General features: G+C 43.0%; 1 protein-coding gene across 13 annotated transcripts in view; it reads right to left on the bottom strand.

The window, feature by feature from the left end:
* Window positions 1-25,796, bottom strand: part of myt1la (myelin transcription factor 1-like, a) — an 83,057-nt gene that overhangs the window by 37,176 nt on the left and 20,085 nt on the right. For 9 of the 13 annotated variants that reach the window (XM_030405091.1, XM_030405090.1, XM_030405098.1 and 6 more), the window contains 4 exons: window positions 24,794-24,827; window positions 18,716-18,778; window positions 4,932-5,443; window positions 935-1,544 (listed from right to left, as the gene is read on the bottom strand). In XM_030405091.1, coding sequence (XP_030260951.1) covers window positions 935-1,544; window positions 4,932-5,443; window positions 18,716-18,778; window positions 24,794-24,827 — 1,219 coding nt within the window. Of the gene's footprint in view, window positions 1-934; window positions 1,545-1,895; window positions 2,053-4,931; window positions 5,444-18,715; window positions 18,779-24,793; window positions 24,828-25,796 lie in introns of those variants that run through there. The other 4 variants (XM_030405092.1, XM_030405101.1, XM_030405102.1 and 1 more) reach the window with 2 other exon arrangements.

Here is a 25,796-nt window from a genome sequence, read left to right as displayed (position 1 = left end):
TCAGACAGAAGCGAGACATCTGCATCCCCCTGCCCACCACGCCATACCGAGGAAGAGAAAATAATTCATTTAGGTCCGAGTAGATCTGCATGGGCTGAATACGCAACCATTTCAAGGCAAAATGCTAAGTGAAGGGCTTCCTGAGGTAAAAGGATGAGAAGCTGAGATTCAGACGTGACTCCTCACACAGCTGAGTTTTAATCAAAGGGAACTGTGTTTGTCCTCAACACATAATAGGTGATTTAATCACAAAGATTTGTTAATCAATTCCTGCTTAATCAAAGTGGATAATTTGTCTCATCAACCTTCATACAGAGATGAGTCACTTAAGTCAAACAATATGTCAAAAAATAAATGAAAAAATGATAATAATAATGGACCAACAAATATTTTTGCTCTTATCTTGGATGTCTGCATCATGCGATGGATGTACCCGCAACAAAATGTGCAATTCTCAGTCTGGAGTTAAAGGGAGGGTCTCTTTTCTATTATTCCTCAGTCTTTGTGGACATTTATTCATCACTCTCTTTATTTTACTTTATTAGACGCAAACTGCGACACTCAGGCGCTCAGGGTTTTTAAGTATTTTAATTGCCTCCGTGAGCCGTGTGTCACAGCTGTTAACTGTGTTGATGAGGGGGTCAAATCAGCGGGCGGAATTACAATAACTAACGTCCTGTTGTTTTTAGAACGCTGTTATGCATCTGTCTCTTTCACTTCAGTCTCTTTTTGCACCACGTCTCCCCCCTCCGCGTTGAATCCCCCGGGGAGGCGAGCCTCACGGTCTGAAAAACCTCTGCTCTGGGGGAACAGCTCCCTCCGACTGCTGTCTGCTATAAAACAACCCAGATTTCCTTTCAGTCGAAGCAGAAAGGCCAGTGGTAAAAAAAAAAAAAACAAAACGAAGAAGAAACACGATGAGTAGCAGTCGTACCTGCTCAGGTGATGCATCATCTGCTGATCTGTTTGGAGGTGGAGCTGGTGGTGGAGGGCGGGGCGATCAGACGTCTGCGTCTCGCTCAGTTTCCGAGCCAGGTCGAAGCACTGGTTCCTCAGACACTCCAGGCTGCTGAGGCACACCTCCTCCTCGCTCTCGTCCGCCTGGGCCCTCACGCGGCCGTTTGCGTGGCCGCCGTCGTCCACCATGGCGCCCTCGGGGTATCCGTCCTCGGGCAGCATGGCGCCGTGGCCCTGCGCCAGGAGCTTCAGGGAATCTACCGTCTCTCTGACCACATCGCTGTCCAGGTCCACGCTCAGCTCGCCCTTCCCGTCGCCCTGGTCGCTGCCGTCGTCGTCCTCGTCGTCCTCGTCCTCCCCGGCGCTGTTGGAGGAGTTGCTGTTCATCTCGGACTCGGTCATGGCCTGGTAGGCGGCGTCTTCGGCGATCTTGCCCAGGTTGAGCAGCGACTTAGCAACCAGCTCGTCGTAGTTCTCGTACTCCTCTCCGGTGCCGTTGCCGGCGCCGATGGTGCAGCTGTTGTTGTTGTCGTCCTTCAGGATTGGAATGAGCTTTGATTGTCCACTGGCTTTGTAGTGGTTCTCTACTGTCAGGAGAGAGAAAAACAAACCTCTCAGGCTTTTTTTTCAGGCATCCGAACACAGAACTCATCGCACATCACAGCCAGTTTTTCACAAATCAGCACAGCTTCACTCTGTATTTTGCACAATAAACCAGATAAACAGTAGGTAATTGGTCAAAAAGAGGAAATGGATTCATTTTGTAGATAATAAGACAATCTTCTCATTTATAGAATATAAAATCCTGCAGATGAAAAGCAAATGAGGCTCATACAGCCTCTGATAAACTCAGCAATGCTGATGAACCCGGATTCTTCTCATATATTTCTGAATACATTAGCTGCATCCCTCCCAATTATGATTCACTGTTTACTCACAAAAAACATACAACCCAGAGCTGTGCAGAGCAGCGCCGCTCTCCCCGCTAAGCCTCGCTGTTGATTTTGGGGACAGAGACGTCGAATGAGAGCAGAGAAATTGAAAAGGGAGGCGTGCGAGGTGCTCCGATTCGGGAGCCATAAATATTCTCAGGAGGAGAAGCCGAGCGCATGTGACACGTCCGCCGAGACGAGGAGGCGAACGGGGAGGGGAGGAGAGAGAGGGGAGGGTGGGAGTTAATAACTCAGCAGAGCTCCTCTCCCGATTATTCGTGAAGCGCTGTCAGAAGCGATTGAGGACACGGGGGGTGTTGGGGGGGGGTCGAGGGAAACGTGGCGGGCGGGAGAGCGCAGAGCATCTGGTCTACCAGAGATTCAGCTCAGCAGCTCTCATCACTTGCTCCTCTAACACTAAAACGCGAAACAAGATCGGACAGTAGTTTGACCCAGAACCAGAGTATCAACCCCTGGATTCAAGTATCTGTTAAAGTCGTCCCTTTTTGGGGTTTTTGGGGAAAAGTTCCAGAGGTTGACTCTGGTACAACGCGACGAGACACCTGAAAAGCTCTCCCAAGATATCCTCCCACACAAAAACATCATCCTCTCAAACATCATTCTCAAAAACTCGATCTCTGACCCGTTTTAACATTTTCCTGAAAAAAGTGACCTCTCTAATAATGACTGTAATTATTGTAAGAATGCAATAATTGCGAGGCCACGTGAGGTCACTTTGAGCCCTTTTCAACATCTCGTTGTTTCAGCTATTTCCTTTGTACTGAAACAAGATGGCGCTAGTTTAGAGAAACCCTGATTACGCATCATACGTTGAGTGTGTGATTCTGTATTTCAGACAACCGACCCCGTATCTGTCATGAGCGGCGCAATCGCGTCTCAACAAACCATGCAAACCTAACAAAACCTTCTTGTCTCTGTATTCACGGGGGGACAACCGTTTCATTAAGTTGTGGTCAATATGGTGAACCCATGTTATTGCACACTGCCACAAAGACCAGCTGGGAACAAGGCACCGTCTATCATAGAGCTGACACATAAAGACAAACAGTTATTCAGACCTACTATGGGCACAGTCAGCCAGGTAACCACACCCAAGTGTATTTGCGCTGCTGTACCTGGAGGAAACCCGCTCAGGCACAGGGAGAACATGTAAGAACTTTTCAGCAAAATTTCCCATACTTTACAAACTCTGATTTTACAAGTTGGCCCTGAAAACACGCTAACTCTGGAGTCTCTGTATGAACACTGGATTTTCTGCGCCTGGCAACACCGTCCCTCAGAGGTAAAGAAGGAAGTCTTGAGGCATTGCAACTTTTGTTGGATGTGCAGTGTCTGATATTGACATGAGCCAACACATTACTTCTTTTTAACCAACAGTCATCTTTGGCTTCTGTTAACCATAATCTTTCCCAAACCTTAGAATGGTAAAGTTTTTAGGTAAAGAGATTGGTTCCCTAAAAAGCATCGCACGGAATCTCCCGGGAAAATCCAGCACCGTTACTATCTACTTTCACGTCTCCATTATACACGAAATGAATGAATAAATTCAGACTTTTCACTTGTTCTGTTGGTGTTTGCAGCTCTGAGGAAAACTCAGTTATCCATCTCTGCAAAAACAATACCACCAATAACACCACTGCGATGGTTCTGGTTGTCTAAATCAGTGGTTCCCAGTAGGGGTGGGCGGATCGATCCAAATATCGATAGTATCGATACCAAGGTGAGTATTGGTATCGGATCGATACTAGCGCGATGAGATCGATATTTTTGTTGCAGTTTCTCTTCTATAAGTTCAGCAAATCACTTGTATTTCTTCACAGAATTTGTGTGATCGCAGCGTCTTTCAGTCCTTATGCGCAGTGCTCCTCTCCACCTCTCTCACACCGCTCACTCAGGTTCACTCTGAAGTATGAATATGGCATAATATAATAAACCTTTTGCATATCTGTTGAAGGAACATTAGTATTCCTATTTAGGTTACATGCAGATTATAGGTTATAGATTTAATTATGTTAAATATTATTTTCTTATTTGGCTCAAATCTTTGTCCTGTGTTTTATTATTGTCATAATCATGATCAGCTAATTAGAGGCAAAAGTACAAAATCATTCAATGATCAGGAATTTTCAAGTAAAAAGTATCGGTATCAGTATCGGTATCGGCAGTACTGGCCCTGTAATTACTTGGTATCGGATCGATACCAAAATTTGCCGTATCGCCCAACCCTAGTTCCCAGAGTGCCGTATGTCTTTGTGATGACGATAGCCAACGGGGATCCTAATAAATTAATAACGTCAACATGGAAGGAATAGGTAATAATCATCAAAAAAATTATATTAAAGCGTAAAGATTTTCTTTAAATCAAACCTAAGATTTTTTATTCTATTAATTGACAGTCATTTTTCACCAACAGTGATTAAATGCATTTGCTTTACGGAGCCCCTAAAGACCTGCCATTTGTTAATCTTGTATGCAGAATTATTATTATTATTATCTGCAAATTGACTTTAAAAGTTGAATTTCTTCATGTAAACCTGTGTTGCATAAGGACAAATCACCTTGAACCTTTAAAATAATCACTTGCAGGACTGTAGGGACTACGTTTTAGAATGTTATACTTAATTGTCATCACTCCCATGATGAACTCAAATTAACTACATGTGCTCAAGGGATTGGCAGGAAAGGGAGCACGCGCATTCAATTTAGTGTCGCTGTTTAAAATTTTGCCTCAGCAAATGTTGAAGAAGGAGTGGCACGTATTGGCAGTTATTTGTCACAGAGTTTAGCACCGATAGCAGTTAAGAAATGGATCTAAAGTACAACATGTTTTCACCTCAAAACATGAAAAATACCAATTCTTTACATGTTTTTTGATATTTTGGAGTGGACTGTCCCTTTAAATGTAACCGAGCCTTCTACTTTTCTCTCGCATGAATGGTTTGATAAACAACCGTGTGAAAACCAAGACGGAAATGCAGGAAATGAGCAGAAAAATCCAAGAAAGAGAATCATCAAACTCACCGTGCTGATGATTCTGCTCCTCCTCTTCCTCCTCCTCCTCTTGCTCGTCTTCCTCTCCCTCGTCCTCCTGCTCCTCCTCGTCATCACCGTCGTCCACTTCGTCCTCCTCCTCGTACATGCCCTCCTCCTCCTCCTCCGCTCGCCCTCCTCCCATTGTCGTGTCCGCCCTCTCCACCTCCACTTCCTCCTCCTCTTCCTCCTCCTCCTCCTCCTCTTCGTCTCCCTGCTCCTCGTTGTCCTCAGAGAACTCGTCTTCCCCGTCGCCGTCCTCGTCTCCTTCCCTCTCCCCGTCCTCTTCCTCCTCGTCCTCCTCCACTACCTCCCCTTGCTCCTTCCCCTCGACTCCCACCTCCATGGCTTCATTCTCGTAGCTGGTGTAGGCGCCGGCATCCTCCTCCTCTTCCTCCTCCTCGCCCGGGCAGGAGGTGAGGAAGGGCCTCCTCTTGGCAGCCGGCTCCAGTGGCTGTTTTTCCAGAGCCTTCCTCTTCTTGGCCAGCGGGCAGCCGTAGACACTGGAGCAAGACAGAGGGCACATACATGATCAGCAGCCATCTTTAGTCTCTCATTTACTATTTGATCCTTTTGAGTATGTCATCCTCAACTTCACCGGCCTGAGGAATGCTCTTCTGTAGCAAACTGGAGCCGATTCTCAGGTCAAATGAGTCTGAAAAACGAGCCAATCTGGCTGACACGTATGGGCCGGATTTGATCCTAAAGAGTCAGAGCACATCCGAGTGTGCCAACAGAAAACCCTGCCCTGGTTGGCTAGCTTGCTCTTATATTATTTTTGGCCCTTGAGAACGATTAAATGTTTGATAGACAAAAGGTCACAACTGTTTGGATGACGGTGAGCTCCAGGCCTGCTTGATGGAAGCCCGTAGAGGTCAAAACATCACCCAAAATGTGTTCTCAAGATCATTAAATTCGGCTCTGAACACTACGTGCAACACTAAATGTGCTAATGCTAAGAACAGGAAGTGATGCAAACAAGCACTGACATGTCATTACGGTTTGGAACAATGCGTCCAAACTTCAGAAAAAGCTTCCAAAATAGTCTCGGTAGGAATATTACAAGGAACTCTTGTTCAGCTGTTCAGGCAAATACCGGAGAGCACACCTTTGCCCCAAGCGATGCACGCGGGCCGTGCACACACACCTTTTTCGACATTATTTTTAACAACATCGTAAACTTCTTTAGCTGTTCCAAAAAAAAAAAGGAAAGATGTTTATTCTTTTTTTGCTGCCTTTTCATCGCTGCTAGTTATTCAATTCACAAAGACTACCGGCATCTTTAAGGTGGAACATCTTCTTACATTTTACTTAAAGCATGAGCTGACGTCGTGAATAAATGAGCGCACCATAAATGTCAACATGACAATTTTGAACATTCCGGGTTTTGGTTTTTTTTTTGTCCTCCTGCATGACGAGAGAACTTAAAGCGCTTGAAATTTATATTTTCAACCAGATGATGCAAAATGTGAACTCTGGGACACATTACCAACTGCAATTGAACTTAATTCCGATATAAAATCATTTTCTGTCTATGATTTGTCAACAATCGGTATCGGCCCTGAAAAGAACATAGAAACAGAGAAAGAAACACTCTGGATTGTTTGCCTTTCTTTAAATCAGTCACTTGGGCGGCGCAAAAATGATGTCTGGGGAACTTGTTTTGCACGTGGGAAGATGAGTCATGGCATTGAAAACAGCAAAATCCTCGCATAAGAAAAGGTAACAGCTGCTTGCGGTAAGAGGCTACAGTAGATTGCTGGCTCGGAGGTTGTCGTTGCTGTTGTTGTAGAGACAGATATTCTGGAAAACGCAGGTAGCAGAAGGAAGGACAATGCCAACTGAAAATGTGAGCCAGCGGCACTGTTATACTCATAGTCTACTAGCAACACTTTGAATTCATCAAGATTCAAGTCGGCATTTGAGAAAAGCCATTCTGATGAGTATTTCAGCCCTGATTCATGGTCAAAAGACTGGTTACTGTTGGAATATAGAGCTATTTAACACATATTTTAATAAGAAAATAAGACTTACAGCAGCTTAAAAAAGGGCATTCTATGTGAAAGGGAATTCAGAATTTCTGAAATCTAAAAAACACAGTTTACGAAACACTGTTGCTGAATTATTTGTGGTTTCAACATTTCTCCCAGTCTTAAAATAGCTTGCCTTGTCGAGATCACACCATAGTTGTAATGTTTCCAATTAAAAAAGCAAAAGCTCATTAGTGTTGAGATAAAAAAATATATATATATATATATATATCATTAAAAACATGACAATAACCCACGGCCTCTTCAGCTTGCACAGATTTCACTTGACTTCTGATGTTTGTTTCTATTCGCTTATATATCGGCCTCGAATATATGCGGGACTTGCATTTTAATTCAACAGTGGTCACAAAATAAAAATGGATGTGGTTCCGTTGTGTTCAGAGTTGTTTTCCAGCTCAAAGAAAAGTGCCTTTCGTCAGAAATAAAAAGCCGGACTCTGATGGCGTGCAGTTAGGATGGTGATCAGAAGGACGAAAAGCTCTGTGTGTAAAGGTCAAAGGTCGCAGTAATGTGACTCCCTCTGCTGCGGTCCGTGTGTGGAGACACTGCAGCGGATATCCACTCGCCCTCGCCGAGAAGGAGAATGAGCCCCTAAAAAAAAAAAAAACCCAAAGCTTATTCAACCGGGGCCTCAATTACGCAAAGCCCATTATAGTCATTAACTGTTGGGAAAATTCTGCTTTAATTGCTCCAAAACAGCAAGCACAATTATACACGGCTTTAATGTAGATTTTAGGAAATCAATTAGTGCATTTCCATATGAAAGAGCTTATTTTGTGTTTGGAGGGCGAGTTGGAGGAGGTGGCGCTGCTTTTCTGACTGGAGCCGCTGTGTGTTTGTCTGACAAACCTGCAGAAAATAGGACATTTAGACCGTTTAACGACGACTTTGTTCTTTTTTCCTTTCTTCAAGTGACAACGTGTGACAATGTTTTAATCAATCTTAACCTGCTACTGAACCGCCTGCATATGAATTATTAAGACAGTCGGTTATTTCTATCTAGATCATTACTGAGATGGGCCACTATCTCTTTTTGGTAAAGGAGAGGTAGAGCTTTGGTGAGACGCAGGGGCGGTTCTAGGGGGGGGCCAACAGGGGCCAGTGCCCCCGTAACTCTGAGTCTGGACCCCCCGGTGGCCCCCCTGACAGGGAGTCTGCATCAATAATACAATGACAGATTTCTTGCAATGATTTTGTTCTGAAGGGAGAGGCAGAAATAAAATGTCTCAGCAGTTTACTACCCAATCAAAATTGTTGAAATTGTAAACACTGCTTTGTCTGAATGAGGGATTTATCCTTTTTTCCGGGTTGTATGTGCCCCCTAACAAAAAAGCCGGCCCCAACCTGGCCCCCCTATGAAAACTAGAACCGCCACTGGTGAGACGTATACAGCCGAGTCTCCAGAATGTCATTTCAGCGCTTAACGTCTCTTAAGAAGACGGATACGTGCGAGGATGACGTGTGTACCATCGCGTTCTTATTAAATCCATTTTTGTGGCGTCAAAACTGGCTTTCTTTCACAGGAAGCCGGACCATCTCCATCCGTGATCGTGGCGAGCAAAACAGGTGTTTTAAACCAACCCATGATGTTTTCCAAACCAAAAGTGTTTTTTATGCATAAATCTAATCAGAGCATGAGCACAGCGTGGTGACAAGAGCTGCATTATCGGCAGTGGTGTCGGCAGCGGCAGTGTCATCGGCGTTGTCAGCAGTGGCCAATTATCGGATCTGATATTCAACATTTTTCTGATTATAATAATCACCGTTTTTTATTTTTTTTGTTGTTGTTGTTGTGGTTGTTGTTCCTCTCACCAGATTGAAGACAACATAAATTAATTTTAAAATGTGCTGCTTTGGCTCAGTTGCAGCAGAGGATCTGCAGAGTAACTAGTAACTATCAAATAAACATGGTGGAGCAAAAAGTACAACACTTGCCTCCAAATGCAGTGGAGTGAAAGTATAGAGAGGAATAAAACTGAAATACTCAAGGAGAGTACAAGTACCTCGAAGTTGTACTTGAGTAAAAGTACTTAGTTACATTCCATCGCTGGTTTTTAGGTTTTAACATTGACGTTAAGGTCTTCGATCGATTCAACACACAGTATCTTATCAATCACGTTGCATCATGTCAGACTGCAGCAGAGCAGTTTAGTAAGAAGAGAAAATGTGTGAACCCCCCTCCTCCTCCTCCTCCTCCTCCTCCTCCTCCTCCTCTTCTCTCTCTCTCCCTCTCTCTCTCTCCCTCCACATAATTACCATGCGTAGTCTCTCGCCCTTGTCTGCAGCATTCCCTCGTTTCAGATCTGCTTTAATTACCACCGGAATTTTAATTGGCGGGAGACAGCAAGGTGGCTGAGGTCACACACACACGCGCACGTACACGTACACACACACATACACACAGATACACACTCAGACACACATACACACACATACACACACACGGGCAAGCTGACAGCTTATAAGGTAAAAGATGGAGTGATCATTAGAAGAGAAGTGTGTGTGCGTGTGTGCGTGCGTGCGTGCGTGCGTGCGTGTTATCTGTTAGAAATATACGCTGGAGTGTTACATGGTGAATGAAACTGATTTAATCAGTTTCTCTTCTCTCAGTCTCTAATCAATTTAAAATTCCATATTGGCTTCTCTGACATATCAAGTGTTGCCATTTCATGAACATATTCAAGAGACTAATTACATTACATGAAAGTAAATGTACTGAATGTCTCCCTGTGAAGAAATAGAAGCATTGTAATGCAAAATGATAATAGATAAAGTCGTCTTCTGAAGCAATAATGTTCACAAATCATTTCTTTCTTTCTTTTTTTTTTTTTTAACTAATTTATTATCGATTACATTTAGGATGGATTATTTTGTTTTTGGAGTGCTGGGTTTTAAGCACAGTATTTCAACTGTTAAGTTTGTGTAGTATTCAAAAAATCTGAACAGTGACACTCCGAAAATCTCATCTATCCTGTTCCTCAGGGGTCAATCCTCGGCCCTCTATTATTTTCAGTGTACTTTCATTAAATGTTTTGGAAACACCGTATCCGTTTGCATAATATGCTGATGACGCTCAGTTATATATTCTACTAAAAGTCCTGCGGTGATGTTTGCCAGATTAAAGGTGTTGGACTTCGCAGAATTTATGACAAAATTACATAAAATCTTAAGTCCTTTTATTTTGCATATTCTTATTAGCAAAGGCTTTTTAAAAAAACGTTAGTCACAATAGAGCTGTGGCTCTGGGGATGTCAATGTCGGCCTGTCACTCTATTGCTCGGTTGGTCCACCACTTTGGTCCAGACTAAAATAGCTTAAGAATTGTTGGAATGAGTATTTTAAGTTCTTCAACACCGGTTTATGCAACTGTGCGAATCATTATCACCACGGGATTGAGTAGTGTATTTAAATTTTGTGTACTCCTAGTGTTCATGTCGAGAGGGTAACTAAAAGTCAGCGTTGGCAAGTTGTCTTAACTTATTACGTAGTTAATAACATCGCATGCATAACATACCTTTAGTTAGGGTTAGGGTTATAACATAGGTACATTCATAACTCAAGTTACATTAGTGATGTAGTTTTTTTTACTCAAACCACAATGTTTTCCTAAACCTAACCGAGTAGTTTTAGTGCCTAAACCCAACAATTTTCAACACTACAGCTCCATATGCATGTTGCCTGTACAATGCAACGGTCATGTTGTTTTAGGAATGGGCCTTGTACATTTCTCCAAACCACAGATATGTCAAATTTGATTGATTCATATCAGACAGATAGGTGCTGGTTGCTGGTCTGGTTAAGGCACAAAGAACGCTTGGCTAGTGGTAGAAATAGAGGATGTTTTGGCTGAAAGTACGTGGTTTTGTTGCTTCAAAGACGGCTGCAAAATGAGTTGACGTCTCAAAATTTCTGGTAGTTACCCCAAAGACAGCTGCAAAATGTTTCAATGCCTAATGACATTCCATCAGCCTCAGCGGCAGATTGTGTTTACACACCAATTTCTCCCACTTTTAAGACGCCTTGAATCCATTTTTGCCTCCGTGTGGACACCTGGAAATCGATTTTTGTCTCTGTGTGGACACCTGGAAATCCATTATTGTCTCTATGACTACCAATCCATTCTTGTCTCCAATTTACCACAGCAACAAAGAGAGGCTGTGTTTAAATCCACCTATGTGCTTTACAGCATGTTCGTAGTCAGTTTAACCCACAGTCAGGTCGGTTTCAGCCATCACTTGACTTGCTGTCAGAGCCTAAAGCATCTGCACTGTTGCTAAGGTACCTGCAGTTCAATATACGTTCAGCACTTATTAAGATCGGAACTGTCTGAGGTCACTACCTGTCAGCCAATCACAGAGATTTTCTACAACTGCGTGAATCCTTATGCACCACTCGAGTGAGCTTTACATTCACAATTACATTTTGTTTATCCGCATCAAAAAAACTATGCACTTACTCATTAATTAATGTACAGTAGGCTGAATCACTCCTGGGTATGAATTATCATGCTATCACTTAGATTTAGATTTTATTATTACACCGTTTAAAAAAAAAAAATGCCTGTCTCCCCATGGGACTTCCGGTTGCAGGGTGTTAATTATTAAAATGGTGCATTCAACAATTACTATGATAGTATAAAATTGTTTGTTTTTTTTAATTGTTATATTATTATCTCTATTAACAGTAGAATTTCAAGTGACTTTAAACTGTGAAATAAATAAATAAAAAAACAAATGATAGTACTTGGTGAATGAGGACAGTTATACAGGAGCCACAAATAGCAGCTGCGGAGCGATAATTACATCTAGGTATGTGTGGTTAGGTGGGATCTCTGCCGCCGGCTATGCCACATGCCAACACTCATTGCCCTGGCAACGCTTTGGCACCAGCAAACAGGGGGAGTTGTGGGGGGGGGGGGGGGGTGTATATATATAAGAGACGGGTGGTGGCAGTGAGACGAGGGGAGAGGAGGGGGAGGAGGGGTAATGTGGGCGACACGATGTTCACATCCTATAAGAGCCGTTGCTATGGGAGACAGGCTGCATCCCTCCTGGTCCTCATACTGCAGCATCGGCACGGTGCTGTCGCCATGGTGACATCCTCCAGAGAGAGAGAGGGAGGGAGGGAGGGAGGGAGAGACAAAGAAAGGTAGGGGAGGAAGAAAGGAACACTGGGGGGGGGGAGAGATAGAGAGAGAGAGACTCTGAGCCTGACTACAACCCCCCCACCCCCACCTCTACCTCCACCCCCAACTCATTCAGTAGCAGGAACAACAGAAACTGTGCCTCTGCTTTGAGAAGTTATAGATCCCAGCAGGGTGACGAGGAGAGGTGGAGAAATGTTGTCGAGTTTGAGCATTAGGAATAAGATTAGGTTAGAGGAAAGCAGGCTACAAAGACCACATTCTCTAATTTCCTTAATCTCGAAGACTCCCATGAAAAAAAAAAACCCCATGCATTGGATTCAAACTGCATGCCTGCCTACGCTCAAGGGATTCACATGCTGTGTTCCAATTTCATAGCACAAAGGACGGACCATGTGTCCCCAAAATGATATATATTTTTAGTCAATACCATCTTCATGTTTTGAAATCTCCTCAAAAGCCTCAAAATGCTTGGACCGGGCCGTCAAAAAAATCAGATATCACAATTTTTTTTTTGCCAAATTAGATTTTTGATAAATAATCATCAGTGGTGTGATTATTATGAAAGGTTGAGACAAGCGTTAGAGCAGTCTGGTGCAGTATGTTCAGAGAATTACAGCCCATTCTCATCAAGAAAACAACCATAGAGGTCGACTGTGAAAGCAGCATATTACAGTGTGACCCATATTCAAGTTTCCTTGTTAGGCGGCGATCTCTTGTTGCTGTAGTAATTATTATGGCAGCAATGGAAGAAGTCAGGTGAAGTAGAATAAAGAGTGAAAGAGGCTGCATGAGGAGTAGGTCGTGGATGTGTTAAACAAAGTCTAGACTTCCACCCAGGAGACCGCCGTTTTATGTACAGTGTGTTACAATTAGTCAGCAGCGAATTATTTTAACTGACTAGCGTAGTTCGATTATGTCACGTACCTAACTACAGTTAGGTATGTGTTTGTAACTGAAGTCACATTAGTAAGATAGTTATTTTAACTAAACCACAATGTTTTCCTAAACCTAACTAAGTATTTTAGTCCCTAAACCCAACCAAACTGTAACACAACACCGAGTAAGCCTGTTGCTGGTATGCAGCAGTCACACTGTTTTGAGAGGCACTGGTAATCGCCTTATTCGGCCCTTTGCGTATAAGGATGTTTTGGAAAATTACATCACTTTCCTTTTATACTAATTTAAAAACCAGGAAAAGGAACCCTGCCAGATCACAATATAATGACATCTGTAACAGCATAATTTCAATTCCTTTCCCAGCCCTACAGACTGGACACTAATTGTATAATTCAATCTAAAATTACTAGTTTAAACCTGCACTCATTAATATTTTTATAAGCACGGTGCTAAAATGACTATTGTATGTGAAAGTAGTCACTCCACTCAGCTCTACAGAACGTTTCAACATCCTTTCGGATCATTGTCTTGTCTTACAGCCCAGACTGTTTTCCTCCAGTCTCGTCATTTTCATAATCGTCTTTCCTGGCAGCAGCAGGGAGCTTTTATCATTTACAAACCTCTGACAAACCCACTGTACTTGACCTGCCCAGCACCAAACACCAGAGACCGGCTGGTGACGAAAGTGATTTAGCCTTGCTCCACATTATCAGTCAGTCTGCTACCACTTCACAGCTACTTCCAGTCTTTGTGCAAATCAACTGCCTCTGCTGATCACGATCATACATATAATTGAGAGCTCCTGTGACACGGACCTTGCGATGGAATTTTTTTTTTTCGACAAACAAAAGAACAACCCAATCGTTAATTGAATATATCCAGTTTTGCTGCTCCAAATATGGCTGCGAAATGTCTTGATGTCTTTTGCAACAAAGACTGCTGCAAGTTTGTCTCTTACAAAGTATCTGATTTTGTTCCCTGAAAGATAGCAGCAAAATATTCAGTGTCTCCTTAACAATATCTGGCTTTATTGTCCCAAAAGCATCTTGAGTCTTGGGCAGTGGTCAAACACCAGGTAGACAAAGTTGGAGACTGGCTGGCTGGTGGAAGTGTGGTTTAAACTTGCTCTCCATTATCAAGTAGTAGCTACCAGTTCCCAGCTACTTCTAATCTCTGTGCTGAGCACGATTTAACACATCCTTGACTTGTCTCTGTGCTGGACACACTGAGATGAAGCTGATATCCATCTCCTTCTCCGACTCTGGGGAATGTCAAATGAAGCAGGTTAGATATGGTTGATCACTGTTTGATGGAATCGGAGGAAACTTCCCAAGCTGTAGCTATAGAAGGGATAAAAATAAAGCAGGCCGAAAGAAAGGAACTGATACTGTGCTCTCCCCCTCTGTGTCTTTGTAAAATCAGACGTTTGTGTACAGTATACTCCTGTGATCAGCCGATGATTAACTGATTAAATGATTCAGCCGTTGTTTTCCCCAGAGAGGGAACCATCAGACGACCTACTTCTCTCCCTTTTTCTCTCAGTCTGTCTGGCTCTACCTCTGTCTTTCCTTCTCTGCCACTTCAGTAGTTCGTCGGTACGACTGTTTATCAGCAGTGATGAAAGGAAAAACGGTCTTGCGGTGAGATTGCTACTCCTGTTTCCAGCGCCGAGAGAGAACTTTGAGCCTCTGCTTTTAAGTGAGACGTGTAAGAGATGTCCTTAAAGTGCCCGGAATATGAAAAATCTACAATTCTGTGAGAACTGGGCAACTCCCTCCGCTGATGAAGATGATGTAATATGATTGAGGGCTCTAGAACACCAACCAAACAGACCTTGCAATGAGATGCATTTCTTGAAAGAAAGGGCCAACCCAATAGCAAGAATAACTTGCCATTGTACATTTCAGCAAACCACCGATATGTTAAATTTGTACATTTCCGATCATCCAGATTTGCTTACATTTTCAACTGTATGTGGTGGTTAAGGACAGGTTAGGTTTAGGCACAAAAAACAGACACTTGGTTAGGGTTAGGAAAACAGCATGTTTTTGCTAAAGATATCTGGGGATAGGGCCTGAAAGACGGCGGCTGAAAGTTCAGATGTCTCGGTAAAAATATCAGGTTTGGTTGCCTGAAAGACGGCAGCTGAAAGTTCAGATGTCTCGGTAAAAATATCAGGTTTTGTTGCCTTAACCATGGCTACAAAAAGTCCCGACGTCTCGATACAAGCATCCAGGTTTGTCCCCTAACACGGCTGCAAAATGTCCCAATGTCTTGGTATAAGCGAGAGGACTCTACATCTCGGTAAAATCATCAGGTTTTGTTGCTGTTATCCTCTCCTTGTAGATCTCAAGTTTTGTCGGTGTGAAGCAGTTCTCTGACAGAAACATGCCTGGTGACAATGGGACTACTTGTGGGGCTAGTGTGTGAACTACTGAAACACACTTAAGCTCGTCCTTGTCGGTCATAGCTCTCTGAGCTTCTTCCTATTTTCTTTGTATTGTGCTTTAAACTTGTGGATTTTGTTTTTAAGATTTCATTTAGAAAGATACTGAAATAAAATAAAATAATTTTAAAAAAGAAAAGAAAGAGATACTGAAGAGGTAAACAGCTCTGATGCATTCATGTTTATCTGACTGATTCCTGTCTCACGGCTGTCTGTGAAATATAACTCTCGAGCAGTTTTAATCCAAAAGAGGAGATAAAAAAAAACCTCTGACACAAAGCACATAAACTCAGTCCATAAACTGGACTCATTTTTAGGTTCTACATCTCCTCAAAGGTCGGCATAGTCCAAAAGACTTACTATTGGTCAGCAGTGCAAATTCTTTCAACAAATCGAAGCTGAAAATTGCAGATTATTTTGAGTTGAATTGCTTTTGAGGCAAAGTTTGGCAGTTTTAAATGCTGCTGTAACCGGGCTTTTACACCATGAACCGAGGGCAAGACAAGGCATATATTATTCAATATTAGCATATAAGCATTATTCATATAGCATATTTCATACCCAAAGGCAACCCTGGTGCTTAACAGAGAGCAAACAGGCAGAAGCACAAGAAGCAAACGATAAAACAATAGAAGCAAACAGGAGAACGTGCACGGAATAAAAACAATCCAACAAACAAACATGTTCTTTGCTTTACTAGCAATTTGTTTCACATCTGAGCAGCATAAAGGCGAAAGGCAGCTTTCTCCATGTTTAGGTTCGAATCTGGGAACAGCCAGAAATCCAGAACCGGGTTCGCACAGGGTCGGGAGATCTGATATAGCTGATTTATAAATAGATCTGACAAGCATCTTGGACCTGAACTGTACGGTGATATTGCAAGGCAATGGAACTTGAAAGTTGATTCTGTGATAAAATGGTGAAGCTTAACTTAAGTCAAATATGACCTTCAGTACCTAGAACTCTGTAATAAGATAATGTTCTATTGCCGAGCTCCTGTTATAATGACAGAGTAGAGGAGCGAAAGACGGAGAGGTAAGAGGTTTTTCTTTTTAAAATCTCGTCTTTGTGTGCTTCCATCCTCTAAAGAAAAAAAACGCCATCAGAGTATTCATAAGACGGTATGATTAGCGCTCTTATTTTGGTGTTTGACTCCGTGTGTGCCTGATGCTGAATTTTCCCGGCGTGTCTCTGTGCCCTTCGCAGCACCATCAGTCTGCTCTGCCAGCGATTCGCCACCCTGCCCTTCTCATTATCTCTCTGTTACCTCGGGCGTCAAACCACCGCTGTCCTGAGCCGCGCAACCTCTATACGCCCAGCCTCCCACTCACACGCAGCAGAAATAACACCACTGAGATCCTCCGAAATAACCTCAAAACATCTCAGAGAGTGTCTTGATTTTATAATGGATGTTTAAATCAGGTTTTACAAGAAAAAATATTTAAATTCCCTCCTCCACAGCCTCACTGTCAGGCTTCAGATGATATCGTGTCTTAGTGAAAACCTCTACTTCAATGCAGCTGCATTACGCTTTGATTTATATTTCACCTGTCTTACAAAATTTATGACGTATCGACCACAAGGCATTTTTGCAGCTTCAGTGCAATGATCTTACTCTGCCTGCAGGTTCACTTCAGAGGATTTCACGCCGGACATGAGCTGAAACGATTCGTAGAAAGCGTCACTTTTTTTTACGGTGGCCACCCCCCCCCCCTCCGTGTTTGTTGGTAATTCACCGTTTCCAAAAGCTTGGGAGATCTGAGGCAGGAGCTATCCAGCAGCCCCGATCCCTCGAGCAGCAGGACGGACAGCCATCGGTTGGTGTGACCCGGAGACTTCACAGCTCCACACTCTGCCTGATTGGTTTTCTATCCGCGGCCCCGGTGACAGAGCGCCGGATTCACTTGAGCTGCAGGCTGCAACCTGCGAACGCCGACGATCCAGGAAGTCTGAAACCGTGACGCAGGCTCATTTACTGTTGGTACGATTTTGGTTTCTGAGCTGCTGAGTTAGACAGGCAGGGTCGTCGCCAACCCCACTCCCCCTAGTAATATATCCTTCTTTCATATCATTTTGTTCTTTTGAATACATTTTCTGTAGATTTATCTTCCTACATGTTGATCTGAATGCCCGGAGGTGTCCACACATTCTTTCCTCCAGCAGAAGTACAGATAATTGTGTAAAAACGTAGTTAAAGAAGTACAGGTTCGGAAATGTTTCCCTCAAATGCATTCATACTAAAGTAACAAGCGTGTTTTGAAAATGTAAGAAGGAAAACGTACAGATATTTGTGTTCAGATGAAGAGAAGAAAAGTCAAAAGTGTTGGGAAAATGATCTGCACTTTGTTTCTTCCCCACTCACTAGATACTACAATGAAGTCATTCATTTATTATTTTTGTGTTGATGTACTGTGTCACAAAAAAACATTTTCAGCCTTTAAATGACTTGCCGTGCGTTATTTGTGTGTTATCACAGAAGAAATACCCAAGACACGAGCTTGGTGTCCTCAGTGTATAGTGACGGTCCTGCCTGCGCAGTCGGCGGCTCCATGTCGCTTCAAACAGCCCGATAAGAGATGAAATCAAGGCCTTAGGAAATGTTTTATATTTCAGGTCTCACTGAATGAAGCAGAAATATTTGAACACTCACCAGGTAGTTTAACAATTGCCGAAATTGCAGCGAGACGCAACCTGCCAATTGAATTAATTCAGGTAGGTTTTAGAGAACATTTGGAGGGAAAATGTTCCCAAGCACCTTTTCACGGACGCTTACTTCCTTCAAAAAATAGCTGAAGAGACGAGACTGAAACCAGTAATCTCAAAATCTGATTCTTGTCCGAGCCTCATCAGATCTTCACACTATTTAACATTTGACAAAAGATGCTTCTAAGCGCCAACATTTTCAACTTTGGAACAGCAAGAAAATAAATGCATTGCTTTCTTCGCTTCACATGTTCCTTTTGGTACAGTAGAGAATGATAATTACATTTTGACTCAATGGCAAAGCTTAAGACATACTTGGATGTCAGCGATGCTTTTCAGACTTCATACAAAATAAGGCAAAATAAAACGACTTTAATGCAAAATTAGGAGATCCGAGAGCACCAGAACAGACGTCCGTGAAATCAGGTGAAAATGAAATCGCTCCTTGCATCCAAAGTTTCTTTGACATCGACACAAGGAACTGTCTAAATCTTTCATTATCAGTGTATAAAACATGTGGTGCAGTTCGTACCTGCGGTGTCTGGCGTACTTCCCGCTAACGTGACCGCTGCCATCACAGCCTGGGGTGGGACAGCTGTGGAGGAAAAACACACACCCGATCAGAACATACGCAACAGATCGTATATTGCAATGATGACGCAACGTGAGGATTTGTTTCCATCAGAACCCGTCTACGTGTCTGGAGTTTGTTTTTCACCTGCTGGTTCTGGAGCTCTGCGCAAAGTGTTGGAATTAGTGACTTACTTGCAAATCGCCGAACGTTTGGAGCAAATATGAAAACAGGGATCAATGATGGACGAGTGGGCCATATTGCAACCAGAGAAAGAGCAGCCTGAGAAATTTCTACGAATGATTCTCTGCCTCTATCTGAATCTGTTCAAACGGCTACGAATCAAAGATGACTTCAGCCAGTGTCCTCCAGAAACAAGCGAAATACAAACCTGCTTGGTAGATTTGCGATGAACTATTATTAAAGGCTGTGTATTTCATGAAAGAACCAGCCCCGTCTCATCCAAGGTTGACATTTGTACCAAACGTTCACATTACATGCCTGTTAATCACCTTTCACATCAGGAGGTGGAGGGGACGGTGGAGTCCTTATTACAGCCAACAAGGCTGCCAAACGGTTCGAGCCACACCACTGGATATTTTTAAGGATACCTGCAGACATCGCCAGCTACTGTGTGGCGACCAAAGCCAGTTATGTTTCACGGGAAGTCAGACCAACTCCATCCGCGATCGTGGTGTTGTGGCGCAACAGAAATAGAAAATAAATTTACAACATAAAGAAACGTTCAGTTTTGCCTGCCCCGCCTTACTGCAGCCTTATTGACGTAACACAGAGGCTGAAAAAAGCAGGTTCACCGAGTTACCTGGTTCAACTTTATCACAATGCGATCTGACCTCATCCAGCAACGCACAGTGTTCCTGGTCCATTCCTGGTAAGTTTTCCCTTTTGATCGTCATATTGATGATAAAATACTGCAGCCATGAGAACTGTTTACATGTACTGGCTTTTGGATTGCAGAAAGATAAGCTGGTTCCAAGGGCATTCAGCTAATGAGATCTTTTCAAATAAATGAATGCATAAATATAAATACACCGTTTTACTCCAAAATATAATATACATAGGTTTCTTGACTCGATTCCCACTGCTTATAGACAAGTTTGCCTTTCTGCAGTTTTGTCTTTTTCTGCCGCGTAAAGTTTAACATCACAAACGCACAGAACAGTGGAAATCAGCAGATCATGAACCACGTCCAATTGCATTCAGAAGACGTTCAAACTTCAAGAGTAAAAGTTAAAATTAAAAAGAGTTCAATTAAAAAGAAACAAAAATCTGTACTTTTTAATATCTTTTATTTTAGTCTCTCTGTCAGACTCATTGCCGTCTGAATGATAATCGGGCGCCGCTAAAATGGAGACGGATGGAAAAGTATTTAACGTCCTTAATTTCAACATGTGTCATTGCATCGTGTCGGAATAGGGGTGGAAATTAGCGTGTCCACTCAGGTGTTTCCAGGTGTTTCCAGATGTATCCATCACCACTGGGCAGTCTTTAGACTTTTAAATAAGCATTCAGAATCATGGATCAATGACTCAATCCTGCTGTCTGCGCTGGATGTCAGTGTCTCACCAATACCTGAATCACCACCCTTGCGTCACCGCTGGGTTATTGTTAGCCTCAGGTTGATAAATATGAATAAGCACAAAAACAAGGTTAACTGGCATGGGCTTTCTGCAGTCCTGTGTTAGAGAGGGCACAGCTCTAAGAGAGGTGAGTGAAGTGGAGGACGTTACCACCAATTTAAAAACCCTCACAGTTCACACAGTATCTTCATGTGGTCTTAATTCGGAGAACCTCTCTCGTTCCCCGTGAGCAGCACATGAAGCCTTTCTGTCTGCATGTTTTTGGTTTTTTTATTATCGTGGCTGCAGATTTCTCCGGAGCTCTGAGTCACTCTGCTGCAGCTCTCAGGCCTCTCTGCCCTGAAGACACGCAGACCGCCGAGCCAACGCACGCCGCCCTGGCTTCAGGGACTCCACACCCGAGACCTCTGAACCCCGCACTGCACAGCTCCGCCCACCCCTCCACCCAGCATCACCTGATCCATACGCTCCGTCACCGCGGGCTAAAACGAGAGCCGTGTGAAGCCTTAACATCACGAGTGCAGGGAGGCAGAGGAGGAGGACAAGGAGGGAGGAGGGTGAGAAGGAGGAGGGAGGCGAGGAAAGGGATGAGGGTGAGGAAAAAAAAGATGGAAGAGGAGGAGTAGAAATAGAAGCAGGGGCGAGAGAGGAAGGGGAGGAGAAGCAAAGTGTGTAGAAAGAGGGGAAAGAACGGGAGGAAGAGGAGAGGGAGAAAAAAAAAACAGGAGGAAGAGGAGGCAATTTGTTCAAGGAGAGGCGGCTCATCAATCAGTGTGGGAGCAGAGAGTGATCGTGTCGGCTTATTGATCCCAGCACAGCTCTGTGTGTGTGTGTGTGTGTGTCTGTCTGTCTGTCTGTCTGTCTGTCTTTAACACCCCAATAAGACGTCGAACAGTCCTTCCATTCATGCTATAATTCACGAAAATGCATCAGCGCAACCTTAACCTTAACAAGCTGCTGCGTTGAGTCTTAAAATCCTCCAGAATACATCTTCCCCAGTCGCGAGAAAACTTCAGCTTGTTTCCAAAGCAACTGAATATTTCTTTCAGGAAGTTTCTTGACTCCAGTATCATTTTTCTTCTTTATCTCGGTGCAGAGATGCGTATTGCTCACTGACGTCAGCGTTATGACTCAACGCCGAGAGGGGAGCAGACGGAGCTGTAGATGACTGTTAATTACCTCCCCTCACATCACGAAACGCTTTTTTTCGTCTTAAACCGGCAAAACTGTTTTGCCTAAACTTTTAAAAAGTAAAATACTGACTGGACAGTGTCAGGGTTGTAGGGAAATGACACTATCCACGTACAGATTGGTTCACCTATAAATGTTGCTTTTACTGTGCTATTCAGTCTGCCACCAGGCTGGATTTTTCCCGAAAAAAAATGGAGGTCGGATTAGGCCTCAAAGGAAGCGCATCTGCCATTGTGCAGGGATGAGACAATCAACTATCCTTCCCCTGTCAGGTACTTTCATGCACTACAGGCAGCACTATCTATCTCAGGTGAGACAAACTGTAACTTACACCTATGTCTGTTGAAACCAAGCCTTTTGCACTCACTACTTTTTGTTGCTTTTTTCCTATTTTACCCAACTCATGACTTCTGTGTAGCTAATGTTACAAGGTACAAGGTCATTTATTGGTCATTATACAACACAGGGTCGCATAATGAAAAGAAAGCTCATAAACTCCTTCATTAGACATACATGCAGTTACTTATATGCAAACATACATAAACGCGTAGGGCAACTTTTGGATCTCTGGGTAACACTGTCCATCAACTTTGACTGTATGTAAGCATCAAGTCCTGAAAACAACCTGTAAACAGTCACATCGATGTCCTATGAGCGCTTCACTACAGTTTTAACGTCTGTATCTGTAGAATATGTCACAGACATGAAGATAATAGACACAACAGGTGAACAGTGCTCTTTCTCTCCCTCCCTCTCTCTCCTCTCCCCACCCACTTTCTCGCTTTTTCAACGAGGAAAGGAAAATCACATCATTGTATTTGCTGATAGTTGTCAAACTCCTAGAAACAGATAGAGCAGGCAGGAGCGTTGCAACATATCTGTGGCTTGCAGAAACGTGTAGTTCCAACATTTTTTTTGTGCCAATTAGGTTGGAATTTTTGCATTTGAAAGCATGAAACCTCTCGATGTAGGGACATTTTCCTGCCATGCCTGTGGCAACAGAACCAAGTATTTCAAACCATGACATGATCTCTAACCAAGTGTTTCTTGCCTAAACCTAACCAGACTATAATCACAGCATTTCAATATAAAATGGAACATTTTACCAAAGGAAATGTGTTTTAGCGTAACATGTATTCTGGAGATTAAGTTTAAATTTTGGCCAAAAGCTACTTAAAATATGGTCAGACATCAGGACTGATCCTCAGGGGACCATGCATATCCACAGCATATTACATAAAAAAAATCTGGCCACTCTAGAGTTGTAACATCTCCATCTACTCATCTAGCAGGACAGAGATCAGGTATAGTCACTCTGGAGTTGAATTTAAAACTCTCAGCTGTGATGCAGCAGAAACGGCAGATCTGATTCCCTCTAAGCTGACAGATGTGATGTGTTTATTTAGCGGTTAAAATTAAGTCATGGAAGACTTTTTAATATCATGGCCACATGTCTTTTCCCCCCAAATCTGCCAGGCCACAATGACAAATTAATTTGTATATGTTTATCCCTGCAGATTAGTCCGTCACTGTGATGGAGAAAATAAAATTGATGAGAAAAAATTCAATGATCGCTCGTGACACGCTTATGGTATTTTGCGGCATTAGCTGCATGAGTCATTTCTTACTTCAAAGCATCTCTGTCCACGTCTGGCCCTGGGTGCACAGCCCTCACCAGCACCCATCAGATTCATATTCTTGGTGAATCACGCTGAGTTTTCTGCTCCTCTGCTCAGGGCTCACACGGCGCAGACAGGACATGTTGTTTACAGTAACGCGTTGACCTGGATCAAACCAAGTTCAACCGTAATCTGCTGCACGCACCAATATTTGTCAGTTTTACTAAATGAGATTAAGTGAAGCAGAAACTACACCCCCTGCACACACAATCCCACACATACACACACACACACACACACACAAGCACAGGTAGCACTCATATTCAGCAGATACTGTCAGCAGCTGCCGGTGTTGCCGCAGAATGTACGAAGTCATCAAAATGTAATGAATTACTGGTCGAAATTCTTGTTCATGTAACATAATAACATGACCCACTGCTGACCTACCACTGAGTGTCATAATATTATGATTTCCTCAGAGTTACAACATCCATATTTCCACTTTGCCTCCAGCTCAGCACCCTCTTCAATTCAAAAATCTGGCGTAGCTCCTGCATCGCTGCCAATGCACCGAATCAATCTGCCTGTTAGTCCTCCGCTCCATCTTACTCAGTGCAATCTGCAAAATAAACCTGAAGTACGTTTCTGCAAAACCACGGGTAAGTCAAAACGTAATCGTTTCTTCTTTACGTTTGTTCAGGTTGAATTTTCAGTTTCTCTCTCGTCACAACGCTGTGCTTTCGCTCTGGTTAGGATTGGGCACAAAACCCACTTGGTTAGGGTTATGAAAACAAAATGGTTTGGATCAAAATGCCTATTTTGGTCACCATGATCATGGATGGAGAGGGTCCAAGTTCCCTTGAAAAATAGCTGGTTTTGGTCGCAACAAAAACAGCTGGAAATCTCCACAGGTCTCCTTAGAAAACCCCCTGCGTTGGATGTGACAGAAACCAATGGAAATATCCCCGGGTTTCCTTACAAATATCAAGTCACTCGAACTGCAGAAGAGGCAACAGAACTCTAATCATCCTGCAAAAGGCAAACATGCAGCTCTGGGCCGGTGGCGAGGCGGTGTCTGATCAAAATCCAGAAAAATGGCCCCTAGAAGCCAATTTATTTTTGACACTTTCGATACATTTTGCTGACAATTCCAATGCACGACTCGGAGTCTTTTAAAATTGCAGTATTGCTACTTTCAGCATCTGAATACTTCCTCCACCTCTTAAAAACCCCTGCTGTGCCAAGGCAGCCAGTGTAACATCGTCATTTAACGTTATGTCAGGAACACCGTTTCATGTCCTTGACAAGTTTTTACGCTCGTTCCTGGGTGACACGATCAAACAGCACATGTACACTGAGTTCACAACCAGGACATCGACAGTGCTTCATCTGAATCAACAAGAACAAACACCTAACAAAACACCATCAGGGACGGATCAGGCAGGTCAGTTATTACCACATTGCACAAATTACGACATCAGACAAATTTATGAGACACGTAACTCATAATCACGAGGTCACGTCTCTTAATGTTATTTTCTGTGAATGACTGTACGGTGGTGACTTAATGGAATACTAATAATGAATGATATTATGATGAATGTGTGGATGAGCAGAGGTTCACCTACCTGAACAACTCCTGTGTTACAGCTTCCACGGCGGCTTCAGACAAAGACGGTACAAAAAGATTACTGTTAAAACCAACAATAATTAACACATCTGCAGTATGCAGGCTTCAGATTAACATTAAAAATCAACGTTTAAATATTTTTACCACATATGTCTTGCTCTGTTTATTACAACACTGAATCTCGCTTTGGGGCAAGACTGTGGTGACAGCTGTATTGAAGTCTATGGGAGATGATGGAGAAACACACCAATATCCGACGACATATCTAAGTCGTATGACTTCTGAGGAAGAAATGCCTTTCAGAAAATGAAAGAACGCACTTTAGAGAGTAGATTAGCGACTGATTTTTTTTTTATGAACATGTTGTTCCTTTCCTCAAACTTGTGTAGGAAAGGCTCCTGTTTGTACTGGTGTTCACGATGTAAGTGCAGTCTCATCAGCGGAAATCAGTCGGACCTGCCTCGTTTGATCACAATATTTCCCGCCCGTCAATCACTCAGGTGGAGAAATCAGTGGTTAACCGACTCTCTGAAGTACTTTCTTTCATTTTCGGGAGGCAGATCTTCCTCAGAAGTCATACGGTGTGGATATGTTGGGTTTTATTGTGTTTCTCCATGCATCTCCCATAGACTTCAATATAGCTGACACCACAGTCTGGCCCCAAAGCAAGAATCAAGGACGTCATGATCTGACCTTCATCTTTATGTTGGATGAAAATTACTTTAAAAAAATGAAAAAAAATATTCAAAGAATGACTCATTCTGCACTCAGGGACGAATCAACATTCCACTGAAAGGCAAGATATTATTCACTTTATAACTTGTTTATCCTCTTTTTTAACAAGACTCGCCCTTAACGACTGTTTTTATGGAAATGCATAACTATATGCCGACGTAAATAGCAGTCCATAAGTTGTTTCATGGGATTTCTAACCTATTTGTATTTAGCACAAGGGTGAGGACTGCAAACAAAGGGACAATCTGACTGAATGTCAATTTAGA

The sequence above is a fragment of the Sparus aurata genome, chromosome 22, assembly GCF_900880675.1.
Source record: "Sparus aurata chromosome 22, fSpaAur1.1, whole genome shotgun sequence".
In the NCBI taxonomy this organism is placed as follows: Eukaryota; Metazoa; Chordata; class Actinopteri; order Spariformes; family Sparidae; genus Sparus; species Sparus aurata.
Note: the sequence above shows the minus strand (reverse complement) of the source record. Positions and strands in the feature narration are given on the sequence as shown.